Genomic DNA, 21,702 nt, shown 5'->3' on the forward strand with positions numbered 1-21,702 from the left:
AGATCAATAGGTCTATCTACTGTAGCAGTGTTTATCGACAACAACGCTCGTCAGCCAGGTCAAACCGCAATAACGCTTGTCAACCAGACAACGCTCATCAGGCAGGACAAACCGCGACAACGCCCGTCAATTATGTAGATACCGAACGGTCATACACTCAGCACCGTTCGGTCACCACTATAGCCAACAAGGGCAATCGGTTTTATTAAATTGGGCTAGCGCTCATTGGGTCAAGTGTCCAGTGGATGATCAAAACAGTCAAAGATATCTGGTTAAAAGATATTCATAAAGTTGTTTATGAGCAACCGCCCGAATTTTAAGGGAAGTCTGTTTTCAACCGCCCGTATTTTAAGGTAAGTCTATTTGGCTTGTGACAACTTATAAATACAAGGTCAAGGACATCAATAAGACAGGCTCAATTCATACTCCAAAACATTCCACTTACATTCTACTCATGCTTTACTGAGTTCATAATACTCTATTACCATAATATCCATTTGTGAGCAACAACTCCTTCAGCAGTCCCCCATGGACTATAAATCAAAGACAGTCCCGCATGGACTATAAACCGAGTAGTAAAGACAGTCTCCCATGGACTATAAACCGAGCAATAAAAACAGTCCCCCATGGACTATAAATCAAAGACAGTCCCCCATGGATTATAAATCGAGCGGTCAAGACAGTCCCCCATGGACTATAAACCGAGCAGTAAAGACAGTCCCCCATGGACTATAAATCAAAGACAGTCCCCCATGGACTATAAATCAATAGACAGTCCCCCGGGGACTATAATCAAACACAGTCCCCCATGAACTATAAATCAAAGACAGTCCCCCATGGACTATAAACCAAGCGGTAACGACAGTCCTCCCTAGACTATATAAACCAAAGCGGTGAAGATAGTCCCTCATGGACTATCATCCGAACGATAAAGGCATTTCCTCGACGATCGCTCGCTCATACGCATTCACAAGTACACGACCATTCGGCCTCAAAAGTGCTCAACCATGCAGCCTCACAAGTACTAGACCGTTCGGCTTCACAAACATTCGGTCATTTGGTCCAAAAAGTATTCAGCCAGTCGACTTCATATTGCAGGTAAACAAAAGGCTATCAAAGTCGCTAGTCAACATAGGGAAAAAGTTCTAAAACGAACTCCCATCACAAGCCGATCGGCCAATAGAACAAGGACGACCTTCCCAAGCTCATATAAGTCTTATACTTAACCTTGGCTAAAGCCAAACGGTTAACTCAGACTTGGGGGGCATTATGTATAGTATGATATCTAGGCCGAACGGTTAGCATCCAAGACCGATCGGTCTATCTACTGTAGCAGCGCTCATTGACAACAACGCTCGTCAATTATGTAGATACCGAACGGTCATACACTCAACACCGTTCGGTCACCATTATAGCCAACAAGGGCAATCGGTTTTATTAAATCGGGCTAGCGCTCATTGGGCCAAGTGTCCAGTGGATGATCAAAACAGTCAAAGATATCTGGTTAAAAGATATTCATAAAGCTGTTTATGAGCAACCGCCCGAATTTTAAGGGAATTCTGTTTTCAACCGTCCGAATTTATGGTAAGTCTGTTTGGCTTGTGACAACTTATAAATACAAGGTCAGGGACATTAACCAGGCAGGCTCAATTCATACTCCAAAACATTCCGTTTACATTCTACTCATGTTATACTGAGTTCATAATATTCAATTACCATAATATCCATTTGTGAGCAACAACTCCTTCAACAAACACCTAACTTGAGCGTCGGAGTGTCTTTTGCAGGTATCTCCCCCCTCAGCTCGGACTTGAAGAACTTGGAGCAGAAGATTCAGAGGTCAGAAAAAGGAAAGTCACGTCAGAAAGGTTAGTGTCTCGATCCCACAAAAATATCTACCGAAATAATACATACTTTATATACTTCACAATTTTGCTTGTGGAGGGTAATAACATAAAACATCGTAGCTTAAAATAATATACAAAAGTATATAACCTTGTGTGCTTGGAAAATAAATTTGAATGACTTAAAAAAATTGAAATACATAGTATTTAAATTATTTATAATTAAAATCTTTGTATTTTTTAAATATTTTGTTTAGACATTAATTTAAATATTTTACATTTTAAATTTCTTATTTGGATAAAATAATTGATTTTTTCTTTTAAGATAACATTTCATTTTGAAAATATGTATTTTAAAATTCAATTTAAATATATAACAATTTTTTTTAAAATGTGTGTGCATAATGTGTATATAAAGAAGGGGTGACTAATTGAATTTTATTTTTTTTATTTTTGAGTGAATTTCAAATTTCATTGTTTTAGTTATTTAAAATAAATACTTTATTAAAAATTTAAAATTTATTTTTTCTTTTAATTTCTGATTCCAAACAACTTATTTTATCTCAAAAATAAATAAATTATTACTTTCTTAAATTATCTCTTCCAAACACGTTAGAATTAAAAGAGGGGAAGTATATAAACTAACCATGAAAACTGATTCTAACAACTTAACTACCTCAGTTTTGAGCTAATCCAAAATCATCCTCAAGTAATGGAGCAAGCATATACTCCACGGCTGATCTCTGTTTGCCCATTTCATTCAGAATCGCTAATTGAGCTTCCTCACAAGCTCTTGCATTTGGGAAACCAAGGGTCCATCTCCCATCTGCCCAATAATGATCAGGCATGCTCAGTTGGTTTCCTCTACCTTTGATTGAATAAAACTGTGGGTCAAACTCTCTGATTCGAAGATGCAACCATGAGGAGTGCTGCTCATCTATCTTAGGCTGCATCAACCAGGTGAAAGGGGTCAGTGAAACACAACGAAGAAATGAAAACATGATGAGTTGATAAAAGATTATCAAACCCTTGCCCCCCTAAAAGCTAAAAATTTATGGATTTCTCTGTTATTGTCTTTTGAATTTTAAAAATGAAAACCTGACATGGAAAAATTGGAGTGCTTACGATAAAACTATATAAGGCCATGCGTGCACTCTCAAACAAAACAAAAAAGAGAGGAAAAAAACTCTAAAATGTCAGCAGAAACCGTAATGCTTGACAGCACTCTACCTGTATATCTCTGAGAAAAAAGAGGTAGCTTTGAAGACCAATTTAAAAAACGAGACAACAGAAAGTATATTCACATATTCACATGATTATTATTCTACTTATGTAATTAGACTAACATCATCAAAGACTATAAAAGCTCAGAAGGCCACAGAAATGTACACATACACATAGCCCTGCCAACGGAGCAATTGCAATCACAACACCATGTCGACTGCGGAATGGGTGCTTCTCTGCTAGAAGCAATTTTCCAACTATTCCACTTGCTACTGGAATCACATATATATCCCTAATTTCAGAATTCGAAAATGAAATTCCACAAGGTAGTCCGTACTCTGCAACAGTTACATATGGTTAGAATTTACAGAAGAAAAAGAAATGCCGGAGGCAGAACCAAGTATATAGACAGGTGCCTACCCAACGAAACATTGGACCCAAAGCTAGCAGATGAAATATTTGAAGAACGAATTACTCCAGAATCATTGGTGGAACTGGAAATCATGTTCAACAATGGCTTCTCTGGCAATGCTCCTTTGAAAATAAATGTCCTCAACTGGATGTGGAGAACAAAAGCCTGAATAAACAACTGGTATTAGAAGTATGGAACAATGTAATGTTTTGGTCAAACAAGGAAATTCATGAGCTGATTAAATCCCCGCCAAAAATGCAGGAAACGTACGCATTTAAGATAAATTTGATAAAAACAAGAGAAAAAAGAGAATCCAGAGCCAAATACCAGAGATTATATTAAGGTTCGGCAGAACTTCATGCATAGTAAAAGAAAAGTGATACAAAGTTTATCAAGTCAACTTCAATGCCACAAGGGTGCGATGAAATATTTCATTAAACAATTCACAGCCTTCACTATTGGACTCTCTGGTTCATTAAACAAAACAGATTCAACAAATACCTCCCCTCTCCTATATTTTCCTCCAACCAAACACTACGTAAAAGATGCTCCAGTTTTACAACGTAGTCATATTGAATTCCATTTGACAGAAGAAGCACAGGCAATATATGCCTCACTTTGCATTTATTATGCCTTATAAACTTTTTTATTTGGAAAGGTACACTTACCTCCTTTATTATGTGTAATTGCTCAAAAATCAGAAGGTACAGCAATAAGGAGAGTACATACTACATAATGTAAGTGATATTGGGTAATTTCTCAAAAAGTAGGGATGTAGGTAGGGTACGTACTGACCTCAGGGGATGCGAGTAAACTAATCACTCCGTTCCTTTTACTAGTTTCCTCTATAGTATCATCCGGTCTTCTATCCCTTCTACTCAAACTATCTTATGTTTAACACACTTTTTACACTTGTAACCCTGTCTTATATTTCCCTTTACCCACACAACAATCTCATCTCTGCAATTTGTTTTTCACTCCTGTTCGCACCGTCATACCAAATATTCTTTACCATAAAGCATTTTTGTAATACATGTCCACTTAAATTTTCCTAATTTTGGTCGGAACCTCTTTTATTTCAATTGTGAAACATTTATTCATCCACCCAATATTTTCCAGGCATCTACGATTGACTCACTACTACTCCTACACTTCCAATTGATCTAGCTCCTATGACTCCGGCAACATATGAAAATATTATCAAATGGTGTGAGACTCGTGATATAATAATAAGAGTGCCTTGGTGACACACTGGTAATTCATTTGTTTGTCCATCTCAATCTCTTTCTGTTGGTCATTGACTTCGGTGCAACTAATCATATATCCAGTAATCGTTCTCTTTTCTTTTTATTTGCTATAGACAATTTGCCTTTATCAATTTTGCCTATGGTTGACAAAAAAAATCTTCGAGCATTAGAATCACCTAACCCCTCCCATCCATTATTGTAAATTGCCTGACGTAGTCTGTTTTCCATGCAGATTTGTAACATATACACATTGTCTTTTTGCTCCAGTGTGCCCATGACTAGCCAGTGCCAAGGCTTGATGTAAAGTAAGAACATGGAAAGATGCAATGGGGCTGCATTGATGCAGAGAAGATGCCTAAATACCAGTTGGTGCAGAGAAGCTGCTTTCGTAACATGCTTTGGGCTGTAATGACGTGTGTGCAAGGAAAGAGGTATACTTAATGTGGTTTTTGAGAAGCAGCATCGCTCTATTAGTATAGCTACGAGTGAAGCAATTCTTTCAACATCAGGGACTGCTATGCACACCCAGTTTGGCTCATAACAAAAGGCCTGTCGCAAATCTCCAACACATATATTGATAATAAATGTGAGCATGGTCTGCATAATTATTTGACAAATTGGAGAGTAAGGAGGTTCCAGGATTATAGGTCTTTGAAAAAGAAAAAGTGCTGAAAGTACAAAAATGAATTTGAGTAGGTTTGTTTTGGTCTGTAATATAAAGATCTCATGAGAAACCATAAGTATATCTAGGAGAGGGGAACTATGTAAATATTTTTTGGATAAGGGTTAGAACACCCAAGTGCTCTACTTTTGATATATCTTTGCCTATCTATAAAAGAAAAAAAAAAAGACTCGATTGACCCAACCGTATGATATCAGGTAGAATAGTTTGGTGTTGCATGTCAGTCACATGCCTTTACTATCTCTTTTCTTCATCATCGGTATGTGCATTTGCAGTCTTTCGAATGATAATTCATGCACAATTAGGACATCTTGGGTTGACAAAATTGAAGAAGATGGTGAAGTTCAAAACATTTCTCTAGTTTGAATTGTTAATCATGTTAGTTACAGAACATTTTCTGTCTTTTCCTGGTAGTCTTAATAAACAAGCTTCATCTCCATTTCGGGACAGTGTATTCTTGTTGGAGGTAACTTCATATAAAAAAATTAAGAAACAAAATGTTATGTCAAGTTCAAGTGTGGGAGTAGAAAACAAGCAACAACATTAGTCACTACTTTTGAGCTCATATTGCTAAAGCAACCCCTCATAAAGCTTAAATTTGAAGAAATTCTCAAATGTACTTTATATGTGACAACTAGGCAGCATTACACATTGTCTCTAATCATTTCTCTCATAATGAGAGAACCAAATATATTCAGGTAGATTGTCATTTCATAGGACAAAAGTTGGAGTGTAGAGACATTACTAGATTTGTCAAGTCCAAAGAAAAATCAACTGGCGTATGCACTAAGTTTCTAAGAGGACCAAGGATCAATCATATTTGCAAAAGTTAAGCACATACAACTTATTTGGTCAAGCTTGAGGAGAAGTGTAATAATTATAGAAATAAGGCGCAAATCATTTATGTATTATTAGGAACTTTTTGATTTTTTTTCTTGTATCATATCACTATTATTAGAATCAAATATCCTCTATTTATTATATCGGTATCATTTTCTCGATATAAATAGAGCAATGTTGTTGTCTAAAAAACCCAGAGTTTCAACTCAATATCTTTCTCTTTCCTATTGTTTAATAAGATCCTTGTGATGTTGTAATATAGATCCAAAGATGCATAAACTATATGTAACTTGTGTTTGATCACCAATTTTCACCTCTAAATCAGACCTAATTCATGTCTTGTTGAACTTACATTTCATATCCATACACATACTTAAGAAATTTCAAGCTTTTTTCTACAACCCAAGTTTAGAGTTTAATCGTCTTAGCTAATCAACTACAACATGTACTTGTAAATGTATCAAATGCCGTATGAAACAGTGAAATCTGACTTAAACTTCTTATCCTTGTAATTTATATTCAAAAAGAACAAAGTAATCAAACTAATACGAATCACAATTGGAAAAAAATATGACAGCACCTTCACTACATCAACCATCCTGTGCCATGAAAAATATGAAGCTCTTTGACCTGTCACAAACATTTTTTTATGAAATCATAAATATAAATAGTACTTGGTTCTGCCCAACATTAAGTAATGACAATACCATTGGTCGGTTGTTGGTGAAGAACAAGCTCCAACATGAATAATGGATCTTTGTATTGAGTAGGTTGTTCAAGAACTGCATGCAATAACAGGGATGCGCATTAGAAAAAAAGTATAGACCATTGTAAGCTAATTTCATATTAGTATAAGGTAATTTATATTAGTAGTACAATCTTAATCCCATCAGATGGACTGTTCTACCTGAATCAAACATCGCCATCGGAATCTATCAAAAACCAAAATTTCAATGACCTTCCTTTTTTTCCATTCAATTACAAAAATATGTATGCACCATGTTGGTCTATTTTAAGCATCTATTAGACTTGTTTTAACTGTTCAAATACCAAGTTACTCAAGAAGATAGTAGGCTCAATCTCTATGTGAACAAATTAATAAATACCTCTTTTACAGCTTTCCAATTCTGCAATTAGTGTATCTGGAATATGATCTAACCAAACTCCTTCAAGTTCTTTCATAAACTTTACACGTGACTGATCATATGAAGTCTGCCGATGGAAACTAGAAACTATAAAACTTTAGAAATTTTGAACATAAACGAAATTTTTGTAATGGTACTTGTTACAAAACGAGATATAATTGTGGAATAATTTTCCTTGATTATTTGAGGAATAATACATAGGTATTTAAGAAGGAATAAATATCCTAATTAAAGAAATAAATCTCCTGAAATAAAAATCCCAATCACCTAATTTTAGGGATTTCAAATAATAAAAGAAATATATAATATTTCCACATATTCTGACAGTACTCATGAACTTATAATAACATGGATAAATCAATGTTAAATCCCATAACATGTATACCTTATCCAAAATTAAAGATGTAATAAATTGACTGCATGTATACCCAAAATAATAAGTTAACATGTCAAGCATAGTTCGTGAATACATTTATCTATGTTTATTGCATACGTAACTAAGAGGCATTTAAACTACATCAGAGAAGAACAAGCTAAATAAAAGAGAGAGAAGAGGTTATGCAGAAGAACGTGCAAATGAATGGAGATGAAAAAAAGAAAAGAAAAAGGGAAGATCTTATACAATGGCAGTTGCCTAAGTTCAGGTTTTCATTGGGGAATGCTGGTACAGAATCGATGGGGTCAGAACTAGGGAATCAAAATTCAAAAAGTTTATGCTGTGTGGATGTTGTTTACAATTTTGCAAGAGGCGTTATGCAGAAATTTCAAACTGGAAATTGGAAATCAAATTTTGGAAGTTTGGAGGGAGAACCAAAAGCATATATGATCAAGAAAACAATACAATACAATCAGCAACATACTCATTAGTATGCCATGCTTGAGTGTAACATAACATAACAATTCAATGTGTCAGGATATGTACTTGAATGCGGAAACTAAGTTTAGAAATCAAACTGTGCATTTGGACAAGAGAACAATATTGATCCAGTGGTCAATATGCACACAGGAAAGGAGACATCTTCATGTTTTGTCTTTCATTTTTCTTTTTGGCAGAATCATAAATGTTAAAATCTACATCTATATGGAGAGATTATGGGAGAAGATCATAAGTTTTTCTTCTTTTAGCTTTTGTTCTCCTTTTTTTAAATGGGTTGAAGCAACCCAATTGCCTTTATTAATTATATTTGGTATTGCTGATAACAAAAGAAAAAGATATAACATAACAATTAACCCTCTATTGTTTAGTTCAAATTTTGGTTTCATCATGTGTCTTGTTTCTTGTTCATCTTAACATGTCATTAAAGCTTCTCTGACTAATGGTTTAAATTCTGCTTCTTTCATACCCCGTTAAGAAAAGTTGAAATTTGGCATAAGACAGGTGTATTTGTGTGTTACCCACATTACAAACCTGAAGAACTTTTGCATGACCTTTCATAAAATCTTTCATGTGTTTCAATTTAACAATGTGTTTCATGCATGACATTACAAATGTTTTAGGACAGTTGATTCATGCTTAAGAACTTTTCTCCAATATTTCAAGATAGAATTCTTCCTTAGTCTTTGCATATTTAAATTGCTTCGAGAATTGTTAGTATGTAATTTAAAACCTTTATGCCAATCGATCCTTACTGATATATTAATATCTAATGGTAATTATTCAACCCTCTCGTCTCTTGTAATAGGATTTTTTTCTCAGCTGAAATGTTTTCTGTATGCATTAAAGTCCATATCTCTACAACGCATTCTCCTACTAGAAGTTCGTTTTCGGCACAAGATATGAGGTGTGTATGTGCATTGCTGACATTTCAAACCCAAAGGACTTTTTCGTGTGGTTGATGAACAAGATTTGTAATATAAAACAATTCACACCTACATTTGACAAGTATATTTGTACCAATAGTTGATTCATAAGAATAACATTAATAACTTTTCCGGAATTTATAATCAAAATTCTAGCTTGAACGAATATTTACGTACGTAAGTTGGCGTCTTTCTGTTATCAAATAGCTATATATTTTGTGACATTTGTCATCTATCATACATGATAAAAAAACCATCGCTAAATATGTTTCTGGGCAATGATATGACCATTGTTTTAACCCACACAACGTGACATGATGACAATAACATGCATAATCGATCATCTTTAGATTTAAAGACAAAATTCTAGGTAGAACCTATAGTCCTAGAACATTAGGAGAAACAGTTTTTGGTCTGGCAGCTTTCATAATTTCATAACTAATCGTGAGATTAATGATACGCTTCTTCTGCATAATGACTAAAATATTGTACCTAAATTAGTACCTAGATAATCTTCTAGACTTGACAACTGATGGTAGAATTATTACTGAACCGAAACACCAGAAAGAAAAATAATCAAAAGCTATGGAAGTTTCCAAAATTGATACATCTTTAAATTTACTTTATCTAACCAAACTTGTAATAGTAAAATATGAGTATTTCTCCACGCAAGGAGACATCCAGTTGCAAATGTTAAGAAATTAGATTAAGTTGTTGAGCACTTACAGTGAATAGGAGAAGATTATCACTGTCAAGCTCCATTTTATGGAAGACCAGTAGCTTTTGCAGGCACCATCCCGCATGCCATAGCATCATTGTTGAGAGGGGTTGCTGGAAGGCTAAAACGTTCAGCAGTGCTTTTAAAATCTGTTAAATTTAAAAGGAGATGGTAATTTTGTTATTCTGCATGTTGTACAGAACCCAATTCTACTGAACCAACATAAACAGTAGTAAATAAAAAGGACAATTTGATCTAACACCTAAAAAGTAATGTTAGATATACCTAAGGCATAAATTTAATGTTTGATCTAACACATAAAATAATAATGTTAGATATACCTCAGGTATAAACTTAACGAAGATACTTCCATCCACAGTCTTAGATGTTGTGCCATGAGTCTGAAAAATGTACAAACAAAGAATAAAATATAAAATATAAAACGTATAATGGATCTGAAACAAACTGGTATCAGCTATTGACAAACAAGATATAAACGTATAATGGATCATGTATTAGATTTTTTAAAATCCAATCTAGATTTAATTGAGATCCACTCCTAACAAGATAGGTTTTAGTCACATCAAATGCCGCAGATTCCAAAATTTAAAATATTTTTACAAAGAAATAATTTTTCTTTGTAATTTTCTAATTATAAATGCATGTAGTCCTATAATCGGTTTTAAAAGCAAAAATAAATAGAGCAAAAAGCATGTTAACAACAAGCATCAATTTGTGATTATGGAGGCTAGATGATGATTATATATGACTGGAGGGTAGCCATAGTGCAAGAGATAGAGGAAGACCAAAACACCGGGCAAAACCATTAAAAAAGATTTAAAGGACAATGGTTTGTCTAAAGGCATGATGGACTCACTATAGAACATTATGGAATCATTTGGCCAATGTAGTCAATCCAACCTAGTTGGTGTTGTATTTTAGCACGGATAAAAAGCTCTGAAATTGTTTGAGCAAAATATACTGTTTTTAGAATAAATGATCCTTAACAGTTTACAGTGTCAGTAATAGATGTGCCACACTATGACATTCTGAAAATTGATGATCCTCTTCAATTTAAACGAATATGTCCATCAATACTTACCATCTCATCCCCCATCTCAGATAGCTTACTCATCAGTGACAAGTCACAATCAAGATCTACAAAACCTGCATGAAATTGAAATAAACAAATAACTCAGTGTTTATAATAAATAACTGTAAGACTACATAAATGAACAAAATTACACTACCTTTACTCTCAATCAGGATAAGCAAGAGAAATATTGAAGCTAACAATAGGCTTTGATCCTTACAGAAAAGAAAAGCAAATATTCCACTCCTGCAAAAGTAGCAATTTCATTATATGTATACTTAAATACACTGGAACATGACCACTCCTAAATACATTAATGATCTGTCTCAGTAAATGCTTCCTCCTGATGTCAGGAGCTGCATACCCATGCTGAAGAACAGGTTCTTGATGAATATATAGAAGCATTAATTGCATCACAAGAAAAAGAGAAAATTAAAGTCGAATTGTAAAATGAAAATACAATCTTCAACAATTTTTGGATCTAACCTTCTCATGCATCACTATTGTATCAAAGCTCAAACAAAATCATTAAACTAACAAGAAATAAAGGAAAAACACAATACATTCCAAGGCTCAGGTAAATAATAATATATTATGATGAAGATGATGATCACCTTATGCAAATCTTCAACAAATCAATAGAAACCAATAATATCCAACGAGGACAAAACATGACATCAACCACCAACACATTTCCTATTATTTCTAATCTGGAAAATTCATTTATCAGAAATCAATATGCATATACTAGTAAGGCTTGTCCTCTGATTCCCCCCGCAGGTCTTCCTACTGGTAGACATGCTCGGAAACAAAAAAGTATGAGACAAAGTAAAGGGAAAATCTCTCAACACTATCAAAGTCTACAATGAAATTTACACATCAAAACAATCACAACCAACAAATCACCTACCTTTGGGAACAAATTTCACCATTTGGATTATAAATATTGATACTAGACATGAAACCTTCCCAATGAGCACCTAAATAGGTGCCGTTGATACTCTGAGATCCATTTGACTCGGAAGCACTAGATATAACATTTTCCACTTCATTCAAGCACTTTGAAAAGGTTACAATATCATAATGGAAATCAGAAGTATTCCCTTCACTCAGACTTTTCACGTTGAAGTTCAATATATGATACAGAAGAACAAAAGCCACATTGTTAATCGTGCTTCTTCCACCAACAACCTGGAGAAGGCGGGATATGATATATAGCGAAGTGATAGCAGATAAGTCAGATCCCTGGGGCAAAGATATAATTTTAATGAGTAACCATGTGAAAAAAAAAATTAGAATAAAATGCAAGTATGACAAGCCTAAATTACTGGAGTTTCCACCCAGACTTCTCTTCATATTTCTTTCCTTTCATAACAAATCTGTGTTGAACCTTTCAATTGGCACACTTTAAGAAGCATAGAAAATACAAGCACATGGGAGAGAAAATTATTTAAATATGATGGTGTGACAAATCTCTTCGATAATCAAATCTAAAAAATGAATGAACTACTGAGAAGTATGAAGGAGGACTTTGTGGTTAGTTTAAATGATGATTTTCTCCTCTTATTCAATTGCGTAGAAGACAAAATTTCCATTTTACCATAATATAGATTAAATATTGGATTTAAGTCCTCTAAAGAAAGAAGGGGAATAAAGTCAGAAAGTAAGGATGTGTTCACCATGATTATAATTCAAGTTCTAGTATGCTTAACTCATTTAAAATCAAGCATGGATACTGCTTGGAACCAAGAATTTAAAAGAGAAAGGAAAGAAAGAATTTGATTGAATGGAATGAAAAGAACAAGAAATAGGAGAGCACTCTCTCCTCCAATGGTTTCCCCCTTCACCAAGAGTTAATGCTTAATCTACAAAATTAACATCCTTTTTCTCTCCTTTCCTCCTTCCCATTGTTTATATCTAACTAGCACCTTGAGTTACTAACTAAGTAATATTCTAACTATCTTAAATAATTTCTCTTCTCCTTATATTAACAGATACACTCTTACTTTCTCACTTTATACACCTCACTTCAGAGGAGTCAAATTCCCAAGCATTCACAAATTGGAGAGAACCACCCTATCATAACATACCTGAACCCTAACTTAACATATGGATGGCACAAATGCAGAGAGAAACTAGAACTAAAAGGTAGACTAGTTTGCAGGAAATTTTCTCATCTCACATTTTTATTCTTTGAAGCCATAAATGAACATAGTAGAGGAAACACAAGTCCATTCAAAAGATTTTCCATAACCAGTATAGTCAAACGAGGCTTGCCAACTCTAAGAATGTCTTTGAAGTAGTACAGTTCATCTGCAATTTTTTCAGATTCAAGAATAATCCCATTTCTTCTTTTCTGAGTGTCCATTTTCCTGCTTCAGTATAAGGCAGTTAGCTCTATAAGATAAAACTCTTCTTCAGTGCCTATAAAGTACCAACAACTATTTGATGAAAAAAAATAGTCAAGTTAACATACTCTTTATCATTGACAAAAGCATCTAACCGAAAGCATAGATCTTTTAATCTACAAATCAGGTCAGAGAAATATTCTGAAACTGGTGGAGTTGATATAAATTGATACACCTTGTCATCACTCACTGTAGAAAAAAGATAAAAATGATGCAAAATTCAGAAATATATTACACTAAGGCGTGCTTATAACCTGTTAGCTATTCAAATAGAGAAGTATACCGTTGTAGATGTTCAGAACAATTGCACGTATAGCTGTCTGAATCATCTTTTCTTCATGTTGAGCAAATCTTAGAGCTCCAGTATACAAGGGAAAGGAGACTACAGCATCCTGCAGTCAAACATTTTAACAAAGAATTTTAAAATACTTTTGCTGAATTTTGCTGGACAAAAAATCAATCTCCGATATACAGTAGAAATTAACTGAAGATGATTGTTCTCCCTTCATAGTGCATTCACAAGGGGTAAAAGTTTTCTCAAAACACTAATTCCTGCTAGAGTCAAGTATGTAACTTCATCCAATATGTTTTCTCAACTTCAATAGCATTGCATTACATTTGTTGATGAGAAGTGGGGAGGCAATGATCTTAGTTTAACAGATAGCAGCTAACTGTGGCACTTGTATGTTTTTCACTTACCCCCTGAATATCCACAAGAAGGCAAAGTGTGTCCCTATTTATTTTGCTGCTAATGGCCCTGAATGAAGAAACAAACAAAACGTTAATTTATTCTATAAATTACTGTAACACAACAAAGAAAATTACGTGAAACAAATATCAGAAATTAAAAAATTGACCCCCTTCCCAATACTATTTAAAATAAAGAAAGGAAAAAATGTAGAACACATAACTGCATGTCTTCAAACAAGCAGGGAAAACTTGCAATATATTTTGAAGTGAAAAAGTGAGATGCAAAGGAGAGGAGGAAAGGACTATACCTTAGGAAAGAAACATAGTATGGAGCTAGGTCTTGTCCATCAAATTTGAAGGGATGTGAAATAATGTTGTTAATATAACCATTACTGAAGCAATAGTCTGCACCATGCAAATAAGAGACACCAATTTATACTAAATACCAGTGACAGTACTAAGCCAAAGAGCCAAGGACTGAAGAGGAACACTGTGATTTGTAAAGTGAATGCATCATGCAGATATCAACTAATTATGCATAAACAAGTAAAACTCAGGAGTCAATGAACTTAACCTGACATCAAAATACTAAAATAACCATCTTACAAATTGAATGTTCACTGTCCATGTTTTGAATCATTATGCTAAGATACTGAAGCAGTGGTGCCTGAATTTTCGAATCTTCACTGATCTTAAGAATGTGAACAAAGTCCTCCAGCACTTGGCGCTCCATGAAACATCTAAAGAACATTTTCAATCCGTCACAATTATAAAAACCTTGTCCAGAAAACAAGAACGACATAAGAACGAAACAGATCCATACTCAAAAATTTGCGGATCTTGTCTATCACCATACATCACAATCTCCACAACGGACTGCAATAAATCCATCACAAGCTCCTGCAATAAAAGGCACAAATAAATACATTACAGTTTTCTCATGCAAAAGAAAACGCTCACAGAAATTGACGCTTGTTACCCTGTTACTTTTGTCCACAACGTTGATCATCCGCAGTTCGTTTATTACATGTCTGTAACCACATCAACAAGTAAAAATCCACGAGCACCGAAAACAATTCACAAGATTATTCATAAGAAACAAGTCCGCACTCTGAAAACAATAAAAACCTTAAAATGCATCGTAGACATTCAATTTGTCACCGAAGTTTACGAACAATGAAGTAAACGATGAAAATAGCAACGAAATCTCTAGGCGAATTCGATCAATCACTTACTGGAAGTTTTGAACGGAGAAGCGATCGGTGGATCGCCAGAGAGAGCGCAACATGGCGACGGAGATGGAATGAATGAGAGTGATGAGGTGTGGCTGTGCAACGTGAAGGTTGAAGAGCGTTTGGATGAAGCTGTGATAGTATATCGCATTGTAGAGCGAAAACAAATGGTGCAATGCGAATTGCTATTGACAGTGATTTTGTTGCCTGTTTGGTAGCGAGTTGCAGTCCCACCCAACTAACTACCTTTCAATGTATGAAATTCAAGTCAGTCTTCACATAACCAAACAAAGCTTTCGGTTATGCTTTTGCAACGCGGAAAATGGCCATGCAGTATTGCAAGGAACATTCTCACTTCTTCTGTACTTCCACACTCTGAAAAATTAAATTAAATTAAGTTATATGCTCCTCGTCTCTTTAATATCTTATATTCTATATATGTATTTTCTTTTAATACATTAATACATTCATCCTCTTCTTCATTTATTAGTCATTATCTACCTGGTTTGAAAACTTACTTTTTTTAAATTTAATTAAGTTTAAAAGTTTAAATAAAAATAAAAATATATTAAATTAAATTTTAAACTATTCTTCAATATTAATGCTTTTTATTAATAATTCTAGTTTGATTTTTTTTAAAAAAAAAAAAATCAAATGCGTTAATAGCTTGAATATCATAATACCTATACTCATCATCAAAAACATAAAAGATATTTGTAATAATTATACTCTTATAGCCACAAATGTCATACTTTTTGCTGTTCCTATTTCGAATCTTAGAAGTTTCCCCGTTTACTATATCTCATATATACCCAACCTTAACCATATGTCTAGCACATCATTTAGATGATCTAGTCAATCTAGTAAGTTTCTGTGCATATCTTTCTTCGTGCTTGTTGTATTAAAGTTTGTCCTTTTTTTTTATCCTAATAAAGAATGTCTTTTTATATCAAGTTGTTTATATCTTTTGTCGTGTTTGTTGTATTAAAGTTTGCCTCTTTTTTATAGTAATAAACAATGCCTTTTCAAATGAATAATAGTGAATGAAAAAGTAAGCACTAGCAATGCAACGGTTGCTTCTTTTTTAAACCTGCTTTTAAGTGGCTCTAATCCAAGAAATAAATAAATTCTCATTGTCATTTGGTTCGTGTTGGGTCCTCAAATTCTGCAAATAAACGACACCAAAGTAAAATCTACCAAACATCATAAGTTACTCTTGGTGTCGCAAACATAACAGACTTGTCAGCAGATACAACAGATTAGTCCTAAGACATGGCTCCATAAGATAGAACATAATACTTTAAGAGGAAAAGAAATTATTAATTCAAAATAAAGTTTGCATCTAAATTCTAATTAAACATGGATTAAAGTTAAACAAGCCGCAACAGGTAAACACACGCCGTTCACGTTCACACGTAAATTTGATATAATTGAAACAGAAGAAAGGGGTTTTTGTGTAGCAGTAATACTTCTTTCACCTAAGAATGATAATACATAGAAATTCCACCATTTCTACTAGTAATTAACATTCTCTCTTTACAAGTGTTACTACTTCCACGTTAGAACCACCGTTTTCTTTGGTTTCAAGTTTCATGAAATTCAGATTCTCTGCTTCTCATTGTGAATATATATATATATATATATATATATATATATATATATATATATATATATATATATATATATATATATATATATATATATATATATATATATATATATATATATATATATATATATATATATATATATATATATATATATATATACAACAACCCATGAATGGAGCACGATTCTCTCGAGCATCGCACTCTTCCATTATTGTATATATATATATATACATACATTATGCATAAACTACCAAAACGGCAAAACTGAAACCTGTGAAATTTATCTAACCTTCGCATGCTAAAATGCCTCCTCCTCCTTCTCTTGTTTTCTCTATACTCTGTTTTCTCTCTGTCTTCATCTTCACTTCATCATCCACACCCAACACCATCACCCTCCCTCTCTCCCACGTATTCACCAACCACCCTTCTTCGCAGCCATTCCACACCCTTAAACTCGCGGTTTCAACTTCCATCACAAGAGCCCACCACCTCAAAAATCACCAACCCAACCCACTCAAAACCCAAATCCACCCCAAAAGATACGGAGGATACTCCATCGACCTCAATTTCGGAACTCCGCCACAAACCTTCTCCTTTATTCTCGACACCGGAAGCACCCTCGTCTGGCTCCCGTGCTCCTCCCACTACCTCTGCTCAAATTGCAACTCCTTCCACAATGCACCCAAATCTTTCATCCCCAAGAACTCTACTTCCTCCAAGTTAGTGGGCTGCACCAACCCCAAATGCACGTGGCTCTTCGGTGCCAACGTTGAATCGCGCTGTTGCAAACAAAACACTGCAACCGCCAACTGTTCACTCACATGCCCTGCTTACACTGTCCAATACGGGCTGGGCTCAACCGCGGGCTTTCTCCTCTCGGAAAATCTCAACTTTCCCGGGAAGATCCTCCCCGATTTTCTCGTCGGCTGCTCCATCGTCTCCGTCTACCAGCCAGCCGGAATCGCGGGCTTCGGCCGCGGTCCGGAGTCCCTTCCGTCGCAGATGAACCTCACTGGATTCTCTTACTGCTTACTCTCACACCAGTTCGACGAATCGCCGGAATCCAGCGACCTCGTCTTGCACACTTCCTCCTCCGACAGGAAAAGAACAAACGGCGTCAGCTACACGCCTTTCCGGAAAAACCCGTCGAGCAAAAACCCCGCGTTCGGTGCTTACTATTACCTTACTCTCAGGAGAATCGTCGTTGGGGAGAAGCGCGTGCGGGTTCCGAAGAGGCTCCTAGAGCCTGACGTTGACGGTAACGGTGGGACTATCGTGGACTCGGGGTCCACCTTCACGTTCATGGAAAGGCCGATTTTTGATTTGGTGGCACAAGAGTTTGCGAAGCAGGTGAACTACACGCGCGCGAGGGAGGTGGAGAAACAATCCGGGCTGAGTCCGTGCTTTGTGGTGTCTGGAACGGCGTCGTTTCCGGAGCTCCGGTTTGAGTTCAGGGGCGGCGCGAAGATGAGTCAGCCTCTGACGAATTATTTTTCGTTGGTCGGGAAATCCGACGTGGCGTGTTTGACTATTGTGTCTGATGATGACGTGTCGGGTGGGCCCTCTGTGATATTGGGGAACTATCAGCAGCAGAATTTCTACGTTGAGTATGACTTGAGAAACGAGAGGTTCGGGTTTCGGAGTCAGAGTTGCAAAACGCGCGTTTAAGTTAGGTTAGTTAGGATTTGACAGCGTTCAAATTAGTTGCAGAGCTGTAGTAGCTTGCATGGTGCTACTTTTCTTGATCTATTGTTATTCAATTTCTGAAGATTAATAAGTGAATCTATTTTAACTGTTGGTAAAGAGTATCAATGCTAATGTATAAAAGAATTTCTATAATTTTAGATGTTGAAGGAGATTCTAGTAAACAACTGAATAAACCAATGATAATGAGTATTCTTAATAATTACTATTATTATAATAATAAGTATATCTACGATACTATTATTAATATTATTTTTATTACGATGATTCATTATTTATGTATATATTATGGGAAGTGAATACACTTGTTTTTAATGTTATTTTTATAATAGACTATTTTCTTTTATATTAAACAAAAAAAATTATTTGGTGTCAGGTCTAAAATAACAAATATGTTATATGATTCAATAAGATATATTCATCCTTACTAACATAAAGTAATTAATATATATATATATATATATATATATATATATATATATATATATATATATATATATATATATATATATATATGTTTATTTATATGTTTATTGGTATAAATATTTATATATTTATATAGTCAAATTTTAAAATTCTAATTACATAATATTCTTTAATATCATATGTGTGTTTCTTTAATTATATCCTGTTCACTATAATAGAATTGATAAGAAGAACTAGACTTGGGGTTTTTTCACAAAATTCAATTTCATAATAATAATAATAATTAAAATCATGTTTCTAACGACAACTTTAATTAAAATTTTATAAAAATGAAAATCGTATCTACAAAACATGGCTCACGTTTAATTTATTTTGATGAAACAAATTATAGCGTTTTGAATATGAATATGAATTGAAGAAAGGTTTATTAACTTGGTTTGCAAATTATATTCCTTAGTCACTTATTTCGTTCTTCTTTTCTCGTGCTAGTTCAGAAAAGGGAACTTCTTTCCAAAGGGATCGATTCCTATTTAATGTTCTTTGGGAAAGTTTTCTTTCGAGAATGAGAGGTAAAGTTTTAGGGTTATCTTTATTCCTTCTTCACTTTTCCATTATTTTTTCCTTTATATTTGTCCGTTGCACTCAAAGAACCAACCCCACTTATTTTCATGCCCAAAAGCAACATCATCAACACTATTCACAGTGATCTAAATAAAATATTTTAGGTGTTCGTACGTAAAATAATGTTAAAAATATAACTGTAAATCCAAGTCTCAGACAAAAATAAAAAGATTATATATTATTATATAAAGATTGATTTTTTATTTTTATCTAATTTAAAACTTAAATTCATGCCTAAATTTTTATTACGCATAGAAATTAAGTTTTTTTTGCAAAAAAGAGTAATAATTAAGAGTTAATAGAATGTGATAGGTATTGAATGCGACCAAAAGTGTTAATCGGTGGGTTCCAAAAGGTTGTTTTGTGAAGTGAAGTTGATATTTAACATTGAAAAGAGTGGTGAGTTGAGACTTAAATGGTGCATGGGTCCTAAATGTATCCTTATATTTAACTTTTCATGGTTTTGCTGATGTTGGATTGCTTAATATCTAAGTCTTAGAACACTTTTTCTTCTTCTTCTATCCTTCAATTAAGACAAATCGCTTTTGTAAAGCAATTCTTTTTATAATTGTGAAAGAGACGAAGAGAAGGGAAAAAAATGTAAAATAAAGAGCTGATCTCAATAACATTTGCAAGTTTATAAGTTTGATCCGTTTTACAAAATTGCACCACATAAACTGAAAATAAAATAAAATGTCTTTTGTAATTTTTTTAATTTCCAATTTGAGTATCTTAAAAAAATAAAATGTTAATACAAGTATAACCATTACAAAAAAGTAAACTTAATTTACTATTTTTTACAAATAAATAAATAAGCATATACTATCAAAAAAAATATTAAATAGATCATTGAATATGATTTAGATTTATAATTATGTAAACTGACAAATTTAAACATCAATATGCTTCATAATTTCTTTTAGATATTCACATTCAATAAATTTTTACATACACTTTATAATTACTATTTTATTTTTCATTATTTTAAAAATTTAAATTTTTTCAATGACTAAAATATTGTAAAAGAATGAGTTGTTAATAATGTCAAAAAACATTTTTCACTTTTTTACAGTGAGTTATGAATCACTTAAAACACTTTTATATGTTTCTAATATGATGACTAATTCAAATGGGAGCCCAATGAATACGGCCCAGTAATTAAAATTTCGGCTTCTGTTTCCTCTTTCAAGGGATTAGGCCCAACTTCAATTTGAAAACCAGTAAGTAAACTACAACACGCCATGTTTAAGATATAAGAAAGAATGGAATGCATATATCACATCATAACTCTAACTTTATTAATATAATTATTGTAAAATAAAGTGTTAAGCAATTAAATAATGAATTCAGTACAGTAAATATTAATATATTTATTTTCAGTATAATAAAAAAATCAAAAATCTAATTCAATTATCACTTTAATTGGAATTCAATATATGTTTTATATTTAAAAAATGTTATACATATTTATTTAATAAAAAATTAACGTCAATATCTAATTGAATAATTATTAAAAAAATAAATTTATAAAATAAGAAGTAAATGATAGCAATTAATATTAACTTTATCACTTATTTAATAAAAGTCATTAAAGAGTAAAAAATGATATTTTAAAAGTGATAATTATTTAAAAATAGTAAGACTCCATTATTTTATTATTAAATTGTTTTATTATAAATAATTTCATTATAAACTAGTCTTACTATTTTAAAACACATCGTCTCTTTATAAACTATTTTTTTAGAGTTTTCTGACATCTCTTTAATGGTTTTTCCTTGCTGCTAGTCTATTTGAATAACTAAGATGGTAGAATTGATCCTTGTAGCGAGCTTTTCAATCTGGACTGACCAATTTCTCAATTTGAGTAAGTTGAATTTTAAACCATTTTCCTTAATCCTTTCTTATATCTATTGCATATGGATCCTGCTCAACTTAAACGAGTCTTTTGAGTCTTCAGTTTGAGTCTCTGCTGATCAACGGTGTACCTTGATCGTGTTTCTATTGTT

At 33.5% G+C, this 21,702-nt stretch overlaps 2 protein-coding genes across 6 annotated transcripts; one reads left to right on the plus strand and one right to left on the minus strand.

The window, feature by feature from the left end:
* Nucleotides 1-1,357: 1,357 nt before the first annotated feature.
* Nucleotides 1,358-17,343, minus strand: LOC108320187 (protein TRANSPARENT TESTA 9-like). 5 transcript variants are annotated; one of them, XM_017551539.2, is made up of 22 exons: nucleotides 17,235-17,343; nucleotides 15,339-15,710; nucleotides 15,083-15,134; nucleotides 14,927-15,003; nucleotides 14,710-14,843; nucleotides 14,412-14,508; nucleotides 14,113-14,170; nucleotides 13,697-13,805; nucleotides 13,482-13,602; nucleotides 13,188-13,380; nucleotides 11,916-12,250; nucleotides 11,163-11,251; nucleotides 11,015-11,079; nucleotides 10,254-10,313; nucleotides 9,921-10,061; nucleotides 7,356-7,461; nucleotides 6,957-7,031; nucleotides 6,830-6,879; nucleotides 3,489-3,645; nucleotides 3,240-3,406; nucleotides 2,491-2,791; nucleotides 1,358-1,818 (listed from the first exon to the last, which is right to left on the minus strand). In XM_017551539.2, exons 2-21 carry the CDS (start codon nucleotides 15,389-15,391, stop codon nucleotides 2,522-2,524), a joined length of 2,409 nt encoding a protein of 802 aa, XP_017407028.1. In that variant the 5' UTR covers nucleotides 15,392-15,710; nucleotides 17,235-17,343; the 3' UTR covers nucleotides 1,358-1,818; nucleotides 2,491-2,521. The 5 variants fall into 5 exon arrangements, with proteins under 5 accessions (XP_017407028.1, XP_017407027.1, XP_017407029.1 ...); XM_017551538.2 differs by having other exon boundaries at nucleotides 1,359-1,818; nucleotides 2,521-2,791; XM_017551540.2 differs by lacking the exon at nucleotides 1,358-1,818 and having other exon boundaries at nucleotides 2,482-2,791; nucleotides 13,188-13,377.
* LOC108320181 (probable aspartyl protease At4g16563) lies at nucleotides 17,148-18,737 on the plus strand. The gene has a single exon (XM_017551528.2). The coding sequence runs from the start codon at nucleotides 17,249-17,251 to the stop codon at nucleotides 18,611-18,613; it is 1,365 nt and encodes a 454-aa protein (XP_017407017.1). The 5' UTR covers nucleotides 17,148-17,248; the 3' UTR covers nucleotides 18,614-18,737.
* The last annotated feature ends 2,965 nt before the right edge of the window (nucleotides 18,738-21,702 follow it).

The sequence above is a fragment of the Vigna angularis genome, chromosome 3 (genome assembly GCF_016808095.1).
Source record: "Vigna angularis cultivar LongXiaoDou No.4 chromosome 3, ASM1680809v1, whole genome shotgun sequence".
NCBI classification, from domain to species: domain Eukaryota; kingdom Viridiplantae; phylum Streptophyta; class Magnoliopsida; order Fabales; family Fabaceae; genus Vigna; species Vigna angularis.

Bases quoted from the DNA above. Each gene is read 5' to 3' on its own strand.
- LOC108320181 (XM_017551528.2), top strand. From the start codon at position 17,249: ATGCCTCCTCCTCCTTCTCTTGTTTTCTCTATACTCTGTTTTCTCTCT.
- LOC108320187 (XM_017551539.2), bottom strand. From the start codon at position 15,391: ATGTTGCGCTCTCTCTGGCGATCCACCGATCGCTTCTCCGTTCAAAAC. The intron at 7,032-7,355 runs GTATTTATTAAT...TATTGCATGCAG, and splicing joins ATTGGAAAGCTGTAAAAGAG to TTCTTGAACAACCTACTCAA. The intron at 2,792-3,239 runs GTATGTGTACAT...TGGTTGATGCAG, and splicing joins CTCCGTTGGCAGGGCTATGT to CCTAAGATAGATGAGCAGCA.